This window comes from Ictidomys tridecemlineatus, chromosome 7 (genome assembly GCF_052094955.1).
Source record: "Ictidomys tridecemlineatus isolate mIctTri1 chromosome 7, mIctTri1.hap1, whole genome shotgun sequence".
In the NCBI taxonomy this organism is placed as follows: Eukaryota; Metazoa; Chordata; class Mammalia; order Rodentia; family Sciuridae; genus Ictidomys; species Ictidomys tridecemlineatus.
In genome coordinates, this window is record NC_135483.1 from 110,505,223 (window position 1) to 110,522,249 (window position 17,027).

The 17,027-nt window shown below is 35.6% G+C and overlaps 1 protein-coding gene across 2 annotated transcripts in view; it reads left to right on the plus strand.

Annotated features, from left to right (window-relative positions):
• The window catches only part of Hnmt (histamine N-methyltransferase), a 40,501-nt gene extending 25,603 nt beyond the window's left edge, over window positions 1–14,898 (plus strand). For both annotated transcript variants that reach the window (XM_005315832.5, XM_078017326.1), the window contains 4 exons: window positions 1,715–1,822; window positions 2,882–3,012; window positions 5,420–5,513; window positions 13,299–14,898. In XM_005315832.5, coding sequence (XP_005315889.1) covers window positions 1,715–1,822; window positions 2,882–3,012; window positions 5,420–5,513; window positions 13,299–13,654 — 689 coding nt within the window. In that variant the 3' untranslated portion in view covers window positions 13,655–14,898. The remainder of the gene's footprint in view (window positions 1–1,714; window positions 1,823–2,881; window positions 3,013–5,419; window positions 5,514–13,298) is intronic.
• Window positions 14,899–17,027: the final 2,129 nt, after the last annotated feature.

Consider the following 17,027-nt stretch of genomic DNA (forward strand, 5'->3'; position numbering starts at 1 on the left):
AATAAGAAATTTTATGTAGTAGTCCAAGCTTTGGAGAAAAATAAGTTTTTCATCCCCCACTTCAGCTTCTTTCTCACTCCCCTGCCTTCCTGTACATATGCACCATCTCTGGAACCCAAATCCATTGGCATTTCTTTGGACTACCATTATGACATTGACTATCCTGTTTTCCTAGCCTAGCATCTTCTGTTCCCAGTTTATCTTTCTCATTTACTTTATTCCAGATCTCCCAGTCTTATGATCTATTTTTCTGCCTGCAATGTCTAACCTTGAAAAGGTTCTGTTAATGTCATTTATGCCAAAACGTTAAAGTCTAACATAATTTTCATATGCTAATCTTGCCAAGAGGTATTTCCATTTTAATGAAGGTCAACATCATAACCTAATCGAATAAAAGTGCAAAACTTAATTTGGAGGCATTAGTAATAGGGAGAGAAGGAATGGTTTTAAAGACAGGGACTCAATGGCAACAATAAAAATAATTAATAGCTAACATTTATTCAGTGCCAACTCTATTTTGCACTGTATTCTATCTGCATTAACACATTTAACCCTCACGGCTAATAAATTATGTGTTCTTATTTTTTATATTTTTCTGATGAGGAAAATGAAGCTAAGAGAGGTAAAGCAAATTGACAAGATCATATACACCCAGTACATGGAGAACACCTGTTTGAAATGCAAGTCCATCTGCCTTACCACCTTCTATGCCATCACTTATAGACCTAGTTTCCATCAGGATGGGGATCCACCTGCTCTTGCATTTGCTATAGCCTAGTGCAGTTGCTGGCACAGGGTAAACCGTCAATTAGTAGTTGATGAATGAAATAATGGAAAAATATGCATTTTGTCCAAAATCTCCTCTCCACTTACCTCTTGGATTTCCTCTTGCTTAGAAGCCCGCCTCACCCAGTATTCTAAGTATTCATAGGTACTCTTCTACTTCCTGACTTTGTGCCTCTGTGTCTGCTCTGCCTACAATCCTTCACTTCCCATAAGTCTCTGGGCCACCTCCCTCACTTGGAGAGAGCGAGAGAGAGAGCTGGAGAATGGTCTCTTTTCAAGAAGCTCTGCTTATTCTAACTTCTCTTATATCTTCTCTCATGATTTCCTCTCCTCATCCCACCCTAGCCCAATACAGCCAGGATTGTTGCCATATCTGTCTCTTCCACTAGGCAGTGATACTTTAGAAGGCAGATGTCTGACATATTTTGTATCCTTTATTTGTACCTAACATATGTTTTTATGTTTTTTAAATTTTATTTCATTCTTCTAGCCTAGACAAGTTTATTCATTCTAAGCTATTTTTTCTTTATCTTAATGTCTCAGATTATGGTCAGTTGATAAAATCTTAAAATTATATTTAATGGTGTTTTTTTCCATACTTGGTAAAACAAAAATAGGGATTGTCATCTTCTGTAATCAATGACATCTTTGATTTAATAAAATGCAGTGATGGATATTAAATAAAGATTATATGTGTGAATGAATGAATGGATGAATGACATTCATGTTACCCCTCAAATTATATTATGAGTCCTACTGAAAACCTAGCTTTTCTGCCTTACAGGTATTGTGGCAGTGGAACAGTTTTGCATTATTCTTTCTGCTAGTCTTTTCTTGTGAAAGTAAGGCAGATAATAAATCAGCTCAAATTGTTCTTAACCACTTCTTTTTGTAATGGTATAATCTGTTCTGTATATTTATCTTCTAGGTGAAATTGATCTTCAAATTCTCTCCAAAGTTCAGGTTCAATACCCAGGAGTGCATATCAACAATGAAGTTGTTGAACCGAGTGCAGAACAAATCACCAAATACAAAGGTACCTGTAGCCTTTGGTGCTATATGCCAAATCTTATCCACAAAGGCTTATCATCTCATATTTTTTGCCTTGAATGATTAATAATACAGTGACTGTGGTATGCTCTTTGTAAGCTTCTTTGGAGAAGAACCTAATTAATTCTTAAAGGCATGACTGAACGCCTCAGCCTATGAACAGTGAATAATTAGACTCTTATTGACTCTTCATCCATTACCATGTCGTCATCAACTATTAGTTTTAATTTTTATTCTTAGGGTCAGAGTCATTCATTGATTCAGAATATGACAGAATTCCTGCCCTTAAATAGCTTATCTTTAATGGGTTACAACAAGAATTGGCTTTTTTTTTTTTTTTTTCTGAAAAGGGCCAAGTAGTAAATGTTTAAGACTCAGAAGGCCACTAGTCTCTGTCACAGCTAATTGACTTTGATGTTTTGGCACAAAGCTCGCCATAGACAGTATTTAAACTGAATATTAGTGTGTTTCAATAAAACTTCATTTATAAATGCTGACATTTGAATTTCATATTCACAAATTATGAAATATTGTCCTTCTTTTGATTTTTCTAGTCATTTAATAATAATAAAATAATTAATAATAATGTAATAGCATAAAACATGAATGACAGAGACTGTAAGTCAGGAAATAGAACAATATATGTTTTTAGTTTATAGTTCATGCAAATAGGTGGTAGACCAGATATAGTCCTGGGCCTTGGTTTTCTGCTCCTGATTTACACAGTCATATTACCTGTTTCATATCAACTTTACATTAATAAAATTTACTAGTTGATTCCCCATTAATACTAAGATAATGTAACCTATATCTAACCAGGTTCTCATAATTATTTCTTATTGACTCTTCCTTTTACCTCTAATTTTATTTAATCCTGGGAAAAAATCAGAATGAGCCCCAAGGTTTCCCAGAGCTGCATAAAAAAGAAAAATGTGTTTTATATCTGTTATGTATATAACATTGATTGCATTAAAATTCTAAATGGAAATTTGTTCCACATTTGCAATTAAAATTGATAGTGTGCCACCTCTTCTCTGTATTTTAGAGCTTGTAGCCAAGACATCAAACCTCGAGAACATAAAGTTTGCTTGGCATAAGGAGACATCATCTGAATATCAAAATAGAATAATGGAGAAAAAAGAGCTTCAAAAGTGGGACTTTATTCATATGATTCAGGTAAGAAATATTTATTATAATAATACTATCAGAAGGGAGATTTTTCAGAAATATTCATCAAGCATGTGTAAAATTTTAATGTTTTTTTAAATGAAAATTTTGTGATTTCTCATTTTACAAGGGAGTATTATCTGTCCAAATACAAGTATTGATAAAATTCTCCTTAACATCCCATAAGGCCAATTTTCTTTATTCCATAGTCATAACTATATCTATATATCTATATCTATCTATATTTATCTATCTATCTATCTAGATATAGTTTTCTGCAGTGAGAAACCCACACAGATTCATATACAGTAGAACGAATACATAGTAGAGTGAATATATGTCCTGGCTAGTTTTCCAGTGACCCAAATGGTCTGAAATGTACATTTTTTCTAAATCCTTTTTTGCTTTAGCCTTTAATAAACAGCCTGTATACTGTGTATAAAGCAAAAGGGGCAAGTTTTATGATTCCTCAGGTCAATAAAGTCTTACTGATATCAGCCAGTCATTCAGCAGGACTTTATTTCTATGTCTAGCACCAAGAGCCTAATGAGTGATAACTCTTGAATAGAGGACCAGATGAATAGTTGAATAGATGAATTTCCAGCCTTCAAGGATATTTCTGGATAGCATGAGCAATGTCTAGGCTTTGAGAGTTGGCTACTACCAGCAGATGTGCATATTTCAGATCTACCACTTGGTGAATAACAAAACACTTTTTCTGTTCTATAGACCACAACTATAGTTAGAACAAAGAAATAAACTCATGAAGAAACCAAAAGAAAAAAACGACCCCAAGGTTGACATGTTTAGGCAATCCTACAACTCTCTTCCCTTGGTTGATAAAAGCTTTTCTGCATGAGGGAGCACTTAATGTTGTTAAGCAAGCCTTGGGTGTTTGTCTATTATACTTGCTTTCCCCCCTGCTCACATAACTATTTCATAACTCCCTTCTTTCCTTATTCTCCTGCAACCTCCCCCTACCATTCATCCCCAACTGATGACCTCACTTCTTATTGTGTGGAAACCATATAAATTATCAGATGAAAACTCATCTCTCAACCTCTTAACTTGCAAACACAGTTGCATTTGTAACCATCATCTCCTTCTGTCTTATTGCAGAAGCCTCCTCTTATCAAAAGCCAGTTCTTCCATTAATTCTCTGATTCTCATTATTTTCCATGTTCTAAAATACTGTGGCTTTAGGCATCAGCTTCTTTGTTCTTTTTCCCCCCAGATTTCTATGTTTGTCCTTTCTTCCTTACAGCATCTCTCTTTCCTTTATCTACTCGACATTTTCTGAGCTCTATCTCTTCACTGCTACTTCAGTCCTGGCACTCTCCCGATATTCACAGTCAGCCCACAGGTCTCCCTGTGTCTTAGATAACAATTCAGGATGTCTGCTATGGGCCTGTCTCTTTTTCATCCAGGTCATGTCATAGGTATTTAGCCATCTTGTGGATCAGCCGTGTTGGTGCCTGTCTGCGCTCCCTGTAGTGGGCAATGTGGAGTGACCTGGCACTCAACACGGCTGCTGAGGCAGTATGGGCCATAAGCAGCTTCATTCTACTTCATTCATTCACGTGAGAGAGTCTACAGCTTAAGTTGTTTTCCCTTTGGGCAATGAATTCTGTTATGGACACACTATATGGAATATTGAATTCTTGTCTGAGAGAGAGGAAGGTGAGATATAAGAAGTGTATGTGGGGTGGTTAGCCGCTTGGGCATGAAAATCATTAGGGAAACTTTCCCACTCCCAGTGAATAATATCCCACTCTGTATGTTGGCTAGAGAGTTCTGCCCTTACTAAAAGAGGGTGGGCTGACCCCTAACACTCTATGTCCAAGCACGTAGCTTCCTGCTTTTCTCAGGTCAATGTCCTAGACATCAGAACTTGTCACATTTTTCTGTGACTTTCTTTTTTCTTTTTCTTTTTTTTTTTTTTTTTAAAAACAGCATCTGTGAGCACATGGAGAAGCTAGTACAAAGGACTTAATTTTAAAGCAACGTTCCATGAAATGGGGTCTGATTTTATGGTGCCAGCACCATTTTCTCCCAAAAGACTGCAGTTCACAAAATATAGAATAGGCAGAGGATCGATGTCCCCATGTGGAATGGAATCAAAGTGTCTCCAGCTATAAATGTCTGTGTTATAGAAGCCAGAAGTAAAATTTAAACCTATTTGGCTTTAATTGAACAAATGCCATAGTTTTCCATTTTCCCAAATATTTTCTCATGCTGTTGTCCTATCTCTCCATATAACATCTTTAATCTTTAAATGTCTTTAGAGTTTTATTGGATAAAAATTCACTGAACTTGAAAATCAAACCTTCTAGTCCAAGCAACAAAGACTCCAACACAGAGCAATGTCTCATTTCTCTTTTTTTTCTTTTTACATTTCTCTTTCCCTCCTATCTAGATGCTGTATTATGTAGAAGATATTCCAGCTACCCTGAAATTCTTCCATAGTCTCTTAGCTAACAATGCTAAGATTCTCATTATTCTTGTATCAGGTACGTTATTTTCGTTCAGCCTGAATTTTAAAATGGCAATAGTGCATGTATATATGGATTCATGTGTTTGAGGAGATCTAGTATATTTTGTCATTGTTATAAAATTCTTGCCTTAGTTTCTGACTCCAATCAATTATTTTTTATACTATTAAGAAAGTCTTTTGCTACATTCTTAGTTTAGGGGGTGTAAAGGAATTAAATATCTATTTACTTCTTTTTCTTGGGTAAAAGTCTTTGTCTTCTTTTATGAATTCTTCATACAACAGAGGAAAGTCAAGTGATAGGAATTTTAAAAAATATTTTATTAGTTATGGATGGACTTTTATTTATTTGTTTACATGTGGTGCTGAGAATTGAACCCAGTGCCTCAACATGTGAGGCAAGCACTCTACCACTGAGCCACAACCCCAACCCCAAGTGATAGGAATTTTTAAGTGAGCCTAAGAGTAGTGAATATTTATACTTACTTTGTGTCACTTGAGTATCCCTTTGCTTCTGGATATTAATTAATAACTAAAGGTTAAAATATTTAAGATGCTATCATATTTGATTAATTCCCATTTGTAAACCATTAGCAACACTGCTCATTGTAGCTTTTATCAAACACCTATAAAAAAGAAATGGCCCACATGGTTTGTTTTGGGATGATGCATTTGCCAGAGAAGCTTTTGATCCCCTCATGTGGCTTCCAGAGATACAGAGTGCCATGTAGAGAACATAAGTAAATGTTCTTAGAAAATGAAATGTCAACATTATTGAGGTCATTTATTCATTAGAGTAATCCTTCCATGCAGTCTTTGTGGATTGCCCACCTGGTGATAAATGTCTTGATTCAAAATGCACAAAGTCCCTATCATCCTCAGCCACATAGCCAACTCCAGACTCAATCCTTATGTCATAAAATTAACTTGTTCTTAAATATAATGAATAGTTTTCAAGATCGCAAAACTAGTTGCTGCTTATAATCCAGGGCTTGAACTTTTATGAGAGTTTGGCAGTGAGACCTCCTATACACAACCTGCTCCCATGAGAACATTTTGATATACTTTTTTTTTATCTCTAGTTAGTTAAAAGTATGAATTTATGTGGGAAAAGTCTGACTTTCCATTTAAAAGAGATTATGTAAACAGGATCCTTTCTACTAGTTTCTCTCTAAATTAGGACACTGGGCTGAAGTACTTTGCACTGCATTTAGGAACATAAAAGTAAAATTAGTTCTTGACATTGTCAAAAGTCTGTTCTTGATGATCTGCGTCAGTGGACCAGAAGAATTCTTGCATACATAAATAGCAATTCATCCATAAATAATACGGTTTGATTTTAAAATATATTTCATAGCAATAGCAAGTTCACTCTCATATTTATATTTGGTTTATTCTAAAATATTTTTAGGAATTAAATATTAGAGTATCAGAGTATATGAGTATATATTTATTAATTTTAAAAATCCAGATTTAGAAAGTGTCATGAGTTTTCTATGCAACTGAGAATTGACCAAGTAACCTCATAGACAGTGTTCTGCTGGCCATGTTATGAATGAGTTACTAGAAGCCATAGTTTATTGGCATCAAGAAATGTGAAAAACAGGGCTGGGGATATAGCTCAGTGTTAAAGTGTTTGCCTCGCATGCACAAAGTCCTGAGTTCGATCCCTAGCACGAGAAAGAGAGAGAGAGAAAGAGAGAGAGAGAGAAATGAAGACACACATAAGAATGATACATGGGGCAAGAAAACTAAGGCACTTGCCACTTATGTAAACTTGGTCTCTGAGCCTTAGCTAATTCAAGGTCTGTTTCTGGATAATCATACCTACATTGTATCTATCCATATATGTGATTCATATGTGCTATATAAATATGTACTCAGGGATTAAAAAAAAAATCAAGAGGGAGTAAAGACTCAAAAACAAGTTAGCTCTTTTTGAAAACTATTCATTGAATGATTGGTTGGTTGGATGATTGTGGTGTTTGGGATTAAACCCAGGACCTCAGACATGCCTGAAAAGAATTTTGAGGAAAAAGTTAATCAAGGTAGTTTGGATGGTGGAAATAAATATATATTTTCTTACTTTCTCAATATGCAGTTCACAGGTTCTTTTTATACTGCTTATAGTATAGGAGACAGCTGTCCTAAAGAGAAAAATATTGCAAACTGCCGTCATTCCTAAACATAAGAATGTAATAAATAAGAGAAGTCAGACTATGACACTGGGACTGATTTCCTCTTTCCTTTCCCATGGTCACTTCTTAAAAGAGGGCTTAACTGCCATGGAAGAAATACCACATCCATATCTTCTTAAAAGAAGAACCACTGAAGAAAAGAGAAAATAGATTTAGATCTTTTATTTGAATTCTTCACTTCTCTCTCTCCTAATGCTAAAATGACTCATATTTTTGCTATTATCAGAAGTGTTAAATAAATTAAAGATGTTAAAATGAAAGAAATAAACACACTTCCAAGATAATTTTCTTTAAAGTTCAAGAAAACATCCCATCTGAAAAAGGAATATGTTATATATGTTAATCCACTGAGTTTAAGTGGAATGCCTCCAGGTTCCCTAATCCTATAGGGTCGTACTTAACTCTTATAATTACTAAGTAAATGACTGAAGCTTTCATCCTAAGTAACATGCGTAGTCTCTCCTTCCCCCTCATCATTCCTATACTCCTGAGGATTCCTGGGCTCAGGCTTACATGCTCCTGATGGTTGCCAGCCTCTGTTTTTCAAAATTTCTGCTCGTAGTTCACCACTTGATTCTTTCTCTCTAGACCTTGCATGAGCTGCACCCACCCTTTCTCATCTTGTTCCACCATATACAGGCATGGACATAGTCTAACCTCCTACATTCTCCAAAGCATTATTCTTTGAGACCTGAGGGTAGGCAGAGCAGAGGACAGAATTCAGCATTAAGGTCTCACAGCCAATTTCTTTCTGGTCTTTCTCTTGCGAACTCAGGGCCCACCTCCCTTGGACCTACTCTCATAACTTCTTTTGACCTCCCTATATTCTTTTAGCTCAATGCTATGATGCCAGCTCCTCACTTTCCTAGTCTAATCCTTTTGTTACATGGCATAGTTTAAGTCCCTTTTGCTTTACCTCTATCTCCAAGATAAACCCGTGCACCCACCAACCTGCCTTACAACAACACATTTTCTGAGACAAGTTCTGTTGTCCTCTCATTGTCTGGAAGTAACTATAGTTTCCTTTTAAAAAATAGCAATATTTACTTGATTGTATCCAATATAAATATAGTTCATTGTTTTTAAAAGTACATCAAGCTTAGTTCCCAACATTGGAAACAAATTTAGCCACAAAAGTTTTTCTAACCAGATATTGTTATATCAATAAACATGTACTGAAATAATCCACATTGCTACTAGTCATTTCATGATAAAGCCTCAAATCCATATCTGCTAGTCTACTCTATGAATAAAAGACATGTTTAAGAACTCTTTCCAGACTGAGGTGCTCCATCTGTGTCCCTCCTACTCCTCCTATAGGAAGAATTGCCCTAGCCTGTCTTGCCAACCGAATTAATTCTTCAAACTCCATTCTCTATCAACTTGTCAGATTAAAACATTTAATCTGGCTGGAAGTGTAGTGTAGAGTACATATTTAGCATGTGCAAAGCCCTGCACTTAATCCCTGGTACCAATAAATAAATAAAATAAATTAAAAAGAAACAAATAGCTCATAAACTTGAATACTGGAATACCTAATCTGAAATGGTTCACACTGCACTCCATTTTTATCAAGATCTTGTGATCACCTTCTACATGGAATTTGCTTCAACAAACAACAAAGATGTTTCAGGATGTATTTCATTTGTTTTAGCATAATATTTTCATCCATATCTGCTCTGCAATGAAGAAAGTGGAGTACTCATTGTAGGTAGACTCAGAACAGCTTAGAGTTTATTTACTAAATTAAATTCCTAAGAGCACTCATCTAGCCAAGATCTCATCTAGGTAGACCAATGACGTTTCTGGAGAATCATCTTGCTCTAAAAGATCATCTTAGGTAAGCCATGTAGCCTGAGTTCTTATATGCCCAGCAGTCAGATATTAACCTATTCCCAGTTGGATGAATTATTTAATTGAATCTACCAAATTACCATTATTTGAGCATTATATGGACACTTATGATTGAAATTTATTAGATGTTAAGGTAATGAAATATGGAGTCATTTGATCATCTAGTTGGGTGAAGATGAGGTACGGGATCAGCAGTGTTCAAAACATACCTCAGTTCCATGTTTGCTGTATAGTATAGTTACTTGTGGATTTTGTTTGTTCCGTTTTGTGAGCTTGTACTCTGTCAATTGTAGGCTTTGAAAGGTACTGAGATAACCATCATATTTCTTTTTTTTTTTTTAAGCGGGGAGAGAGAGAGAGAGAGAGAGAAATTTTTTTAATATTTATTTTTTAGTTTTCGGTGGACACAACTTCTTTATTTTATTTTTATGTGGTGCTAAGGATAGAACCCAGCGCCTTGCGCATGCCAGGAGAGCACTCTACCATTTGAGCCACATCCCCAGCACCAAACCATCATATTTCTTCTCTTCTTTTGAGTGGGTGGAGTACTGGGGATTGAACCCAGGGACACTTAACCACTGAGCCACATTTCCAGCTGTTTTTTTTTTATTTCTTTTTGTATTTTATTTAAAGACAGGGTCTTACTGAGTCTCTTAGAGCCTTGCTAAATTGCTGAGTTCCTCCTGCCTCAGATTCCCAAGCTACTGGGATTACAGGTATGAACACCACACCTGGCTTTCCTCTACCTTTGAAAGACTCCTAATCTAAAGAAGTATTCAGATCTGTAAATACTTTAAGCAATGTGCTATTACATATAGGGAGTTCAGGAGCGTTTCTTGAGAGCAGGGTCTTTGCCTCTTAATTTTTTGCCAGATCTTTATTAAACCTTTGCCTGCAGAAGATACTCAAAATATGTTTGATCTGAACTGAACAGTTGTTTATTTCTACCTTGTGATATAAGAACTATAATTAGCTCTGAATGTCCATCCCCCCCAACAAAGGACATTTCCTTTTAAACTGCCTATAGGTATGTGGTGGCACATACCTGTAATCTCAGAAACTCAGGAGGCTGAGGAAAAAGGATCACAAATTCCAAGCCAGACTCAGCAACTTAGCAAGTCCATTAGCAACTTAGTGAGACCCTGTCTCAAAATAAAAAAATAAAAAGGACTGGGTATGCAGCATGGTGGCAAAAAAGCTCCTGGGTTAAGTCACTGTTACCAAAAAATAAAATATAAATAACATAAAATATACTATTTGCAGGTGGGTTTTAAAATAAACAGGAATAAAAGGTTCAATCACACACATGCACAGAGGAGAGAGAGAGAGAGAGAGAGAGAGAGAGAGAGAGAGAGAGAGAGAGAAATGCCCAGATAAAAACAATAAAGGGTAAACATGTAAAACTAATTGGGAAAAGAAAGAAATTGAAATCAGAATTAAATGACTGCATTTATGGATCAGTTTATTAGAATGCATGTTGCTTGAGGGGAAAGACACTTTTCTCTGTTCCTAAGCATTCGTTATACAACTAACCCAGCTCAGTAAATATGCACTTAGTGATAACTAGCAGCGATTCCTGATTATGAAGATGAAAGATTTGATTTGGGGGTGAAAAAATAGAAGAAAGAAGAACTAAAGATTTGGATTTTGTTTTAAATGAGGAGTATCCCCAACTAAAATGATGCTGGTGGCATAGTTCTGCAGATAATGTCGTCAGGTCTCAGTTGAGAGAGCTGCCAAATTGAAGACAGCCTATCTAGTCAAGGGAGATGACATAGAAGGATTTCTCCAAGTTTTCTGTCTTCTCCTAAGGAAGCAGGCAAATCGTGGTGTGTTATTTTTAAGACACAGGGAAAAATGGTTTATATCATGTTGAAAGCAAAAGTAACACCATATGTTGTGCCCACTGAGAGCCATTATGATAATGCATCAGTCAGAGAGTGTATAATTGCTAAGCTCAGAAGTGGCACTGAGTCACAGCACTGACACCAGCAAATTTTCCGCAATTGGTGTTTGATTCTTTTCTCTCCACCAGGTTTAATAATAATAATAATAATAATAATAATAATAATAATAATAATAATAATAACAACAGGGCTTCTCTTTTGAGAAGACAGTTTACTATCTTTGGTGTGAAATATTTAAAAATACATTTTCATAATCTTTTTTAAATTCAACTACAATTTAATTTTTTTTCTGCCTCATCCAGTCTTACCTTTTTAGAGCAAATCCTGCAAGTATCTCTCCATCTTCTGAAACATTAGTAGAATATCAAGTACCTAGAGTATTTATTATTTCCAATTTCCTGTTTTGGATAATCTCTTAGGTTGAATTAACTCTAGGAACATTAACTTAAACCACATGATATATCTCTTAGCTTCTATGCTGGGTTAAATTTTCAATTAATATAACAGATATTGCTAAACTGTCTTCTAAAGTTGGGGTGCAAAATTTGTAGCAAGCCTAGTTAATGGCAGTCCACAGCAGTGTCTTATAAATGGTGTATGGACATGAAGCTACCCTTTGGTTTGATTAAATTATCGTTTATTTACTGTGCTCTTTCCTTCCACTTCATTTAAAAAAAAAAAAACTCTTGGAGCCTCTCTTCTGATTTTCAGACTAACACAAACAACTACCTTCTTTATATCACCTCCTGAATATTCAGTAGGTATCTCAACTTTATAGTTCCCAAACCACATGGCTGTTGATACATTTAAATATGTTCTTTCCACATTCTTCCAAACTCGAATTAATAGCAATTCTGCCTTTCCCTTGTTTAGGCAAAAATCCTTGGAGTTTCCACTGATTCTTTTCATTTGTTCATACCCTAAATCCAAGCTGCTGCCAAATACCATTGGATTTAGGAGCATAAGATACAAAAAATGTCCAACCTCTTGTCTTTAGTAGTTCACTGTTCTGCTTCTTCTCTTATGTGCTTGGAGTCAATTCTCATCTGTATGGCCAGAGTGCCTTATTAAAATGAAAATTAGTCTCTTAATATTGTGTTTTCCAATATGGGAGCCATATTTGGCTATTGAAGTTGAAATTAAAATTGATTAAAATGAAATGAAACCTAAAATTCTATAATTCAGTTCCTCAGTAACAACTAATCACATTTTAAGTGCTGCATAACTACAGGTGGTAAGTGACTACCATAGTGGACAACACAGATAGAACATTTCCATCAGACCATAAACTTCTAATTTGTTTCTACAGTGGTTTCCAATATGTCCTCATGTGATCTGGCACTTCATCTGGAACACCTGCCACTCATCTAACCTCATCTCTTTCTACTCTATTCCTTGGTTACTCAACTCCAATTGAGTGAATTCCTGGTTGGTTCTTAAATAGGTCAAGCATGTGTCTGCTTTACATCCTTTGCGGTTGCTTTTTTCTCTACCTGGAGTAATCTACCCTCTGATGTCTACATGGCTTGCTATTAGGTCTTTGCTCAAATGTCACCTTAGTAAAAAGGCTCTCTGTGACCACCCTAGATAAAATGACACTTCTTCAAATTCATTAGCCTCCTCATCCCTTACTCTGATTAGCTTTTCACTTAGCACTTATCCTCATCTGACATGTCTACTTATTTATTTAACCCTCTCCTTCATCTGTGTTCCTTAAATTGACTTCCACAAAGTATGAGAATTTTGTTTTGTTCACTGCTCTTTCCAAACATCTAGTGTACTGGTTGGCAGGAGGTAAATGAAAGAAAGAATAAGTGAACATGTGAATTTTATTCTGTTACCCAGGGATCAGTGGCTGGGACAAGCTGTGGAAAAAGTATGGATCCCGCCTACCCCGAGATGACCTCTGCCAGTATGTCACATCTTCTCACCTTACTCAGATGCTGGACAACCTGGGGATCAAGTATGAGTGTTATGACCTTCTGTCCACCATGGACATTACTGACTGTTTTATTGATGGTAATGAAAATGGAGACCTGCTGTGGGATTTTTTGACAGAAACCTGCAACTTTAACACAACAGCACCACCAGATCTCAAAGCAGAAATTATGAAAGATCTCCAGGAGCCTGAATTTAGTGTTAAGAAAGAGGGGAAGGTCCTTTTTAATAATAGTTTGAGTTTCATTGTGGTCGAGGCGTAACTATCAATCATGGCAGCATATTCAAAAGTTATATTTTGAACAATTATTGATCATTCATTTTTATACTAAAATTACCAGTGCATCTCAGAGTAGAGGTAAGAGCATTGCGTATTTGTCATCTCGAAAATTCCAAAACACTCTTGGACTTCAATGCAGAATCCTATGGAATACTCTGGGTTTACCTATCCATGAGAGGCCACATGCAGACTGACTAAGCATCACATAGCTGGGAACAGGAGACAACTGAGATTCACAGGCCTATTGATAATATGATTCTTTCCATTTATTTACTGTAATGGAATTTTCTAGCATTTTAAGTAAATATATACTATGGATTTTTTAAATGCTAGTGAAATCAATACTAATTGATAATTTAATCCCAAAGAAAGCAGATTTTTCCTCCTCCTGTGAAGAAGTATTTGTCTTTTGTACATTATATTGTCATTCTGGTCTTACTTTTTATTGATTTTTTATTAAGAGTAGGCATTTTTAGAATATTACAAAATTAGCTCCTTGTCATATGCTATCCTTTCTTCCCATTTTGTTTTCTCTTGTAATTTTATCTATGATTTAGTTATGTTTTGCTTGTCTTTTTGATGTGTTGTAACTTTTGTATTTTATTCAGCCTGATTTAGGGTATTCCTTTTTTTTTCTTTTCTATTTTCCGGCTGACACACTTTAAAATATTAACATATTTTATCATAATTTTATAGTTTCACTTTTTAAAAAATAAAACAGTAATATGCTTGAAATTTATATGTTAAAGATTAAGATTGCAAATAAGGTATTTCTCCTAAAATAATAGCCACGTAAACAAAATTTATGGAAAAACAAACAATAAAACTCTCAACTTGAAATGCACTGTGATAATTTAGATATGAGGTGTCTCCCAAAAGCTCATGTGTGAGAAAATTTAGAGGTGGTCTGATTGGGTTATGAGAGTCTTAATCTAATCAGTGCATTAACTCTCCATTTGAATGGATTAGCTGGGTGGTAACTGTAGGTAGGCAGGGTATGGCTGGGGGAGTCAGAATACTGGAGTTGTGCTAGTGGGGTTTATGCTTTGTCCCTCGTGAGGAGAGCCCTCTCTCCTTTCTTGTTGCCATGTCCTGAGCTGCTTTCTTCCACCACACCCTCCTGCCCTGATGTTCTGCCTCACCTCAAGCCCAGAGCTATGGAGTCAGCCACCCATGGACTGAAACCTCTGAAACTGTGAGCCCCCCCAATAAACTTTTCCTTCTCTACATTGTTCTTGTAAGGTCTCTCTGTCACAGCAGCAAAAAAGCTGACAAAAACCCATACCTTGTACCATTTACAAATTTTGTATAAAACCTTGAATTTATTTTGATATTTTTTAATCCTTTATATTGCTTTAATACCTCTTCTTGAGGCCAAAATCATCTTGGACCGTAGATTTCAGGGGATTTTAAAAATTTTTTTGATGGTCCCTATTTTATTTTTAATAATAAGCCCTTGTCATTCTTATAAAAGCAATGCATCTTTTTAGGTAAATAATTAAGTAAAAATAATGGATTAATAATATTTTAAAGTAAGTAAATACTTAATACTCCCTGCCAAAAGAGAATAAAAGTAAGGTATTCTTACAAAACTCATAGATTCTCATTCTGTCAGTGAAAAAATCTCTAGCTCAAGATGGTATTCAATCTTTCCTGTTTGAGTATTTTCTCTCAGCACTGCAGTAGAGTCACTTTAAAAAGACTGGATACCCCTCCCTAATCCTCTAGCTCATTCCTAGGGAGTATGCAGGTACAGAGCCTATTTAAACTAACAAGTTACCAAGCTTTGTCTTTCATAATAAGTAAAACTGACTTGTATTGATCTCTTTTCTTGAACAACTTCATCAATGTTTTTTTGAATTATAAATTCCAACAAATAAAACGACAGTTATCTAGTCAGATTTCTGAATATGAACATTGAACCATTAATCATCTTGATGTGTACTACTGACAAAGGAAATCGGGGAGGCACACGTGAGTGATGGATATGAGACCAGGATGACCTTGAAAAGCTTCACCAGAAGAATAGAAATCAAGACTCTATACAGCAAATGATGGACTTCTGTACAATGCACATGTGCAAGAAGAAATAAAAACTAGAGCCAACAGAACCTATATGCTATTAAAAGTAGAAAATAATAGAAGTGCAATATAGATTAGCATTTATAAATATGACTATTTTTTCATCCCTATAAGGCCTTTCCTAAGAAACACAGGATAAATACTTACCTGCTTCAGTTTAATGGAGTGGGAATACACAGTCTTCTTTAATAGAAAAATGCCCACAAGGACATACTACTTAGTGACTGAAAGCTCTCCAGGTTCAAGGGATGGAACTATTGGCTTCTTTCCGGCATTACATGATGTTACACAGGTTTTGGGTCAGTCACATGTTGACTTTTTAAGTTTTTTTCTGTGATTCTGAAAGAAGCCTCATAAGCATGAACTTAGAATGTTTTATATACCATGTGTATCTCTATGTTTGTTATGGTGCCTTCATATGGTAGGTCCTAAGACAAAGGTAGGTGTGGTGGCACATATCTGTAATCCTAGCAACTTGAGAGGTTGAGACAGGAGGCTTGAAAGTTCAAGGCCAGCCTCAGCAACTTAGCAAGGCCCTACCAACTTAGCGAAACCCTGACTTGAAAAAACAAACAAAAAAAAAGTTTAAAAAAGGGCTGTGGGGTGCAGCTAGTGGTGAAGCACCTCTGGGTTCAAGCAGCAGTACCAAAAGGAAAAACAAAAGGAAAAAGTGATGGATAAATTCTTCCCCTTTCAAGCATCTATCCTACACCTTATCTGTTGATATTATTATTGTAAGCATAGCTCAAAGAACTCAAACAAGGGTCTGGGATAAAGCTTAGTGGTAGAGCACTTGCATAGTATGTTATGATGTCCCAGGTTCAATCTCCAAGACAGCAAAAGAAAAAAGAGGGAAAAAGAAACACACTCAACATGAATATGTGTTACCCATGCATTGCTGTGTACTTTAACTCACTTTGGACTGTTTCTCACACAATTTTTTAAATTTGTCATTAAACAGTATGGCTAATATCCAGAAAGAAAGTATAATGTGGGACCAATCAGTATTTTAGGGTCTTCATATTTGCTTGCTATAAAAATTGGTGACTTTCTTAACTGACAATTCTGCCATTCTGGGCCCCCAAATTAAGTAATATCCAGTGCACATCCATAAAAAGAGAGGCAAAATTGAAGAGTACTAGATCTTAGGTCTGTGAAACTGACAGAACCAAATGTATATTTAATGTATTTTAAATGTGTATTTAATAAGCATAGTTTGTACATAATAATCTTGTCATTTTGAAAACATATTTATATGTGTTTACCTCATGGGA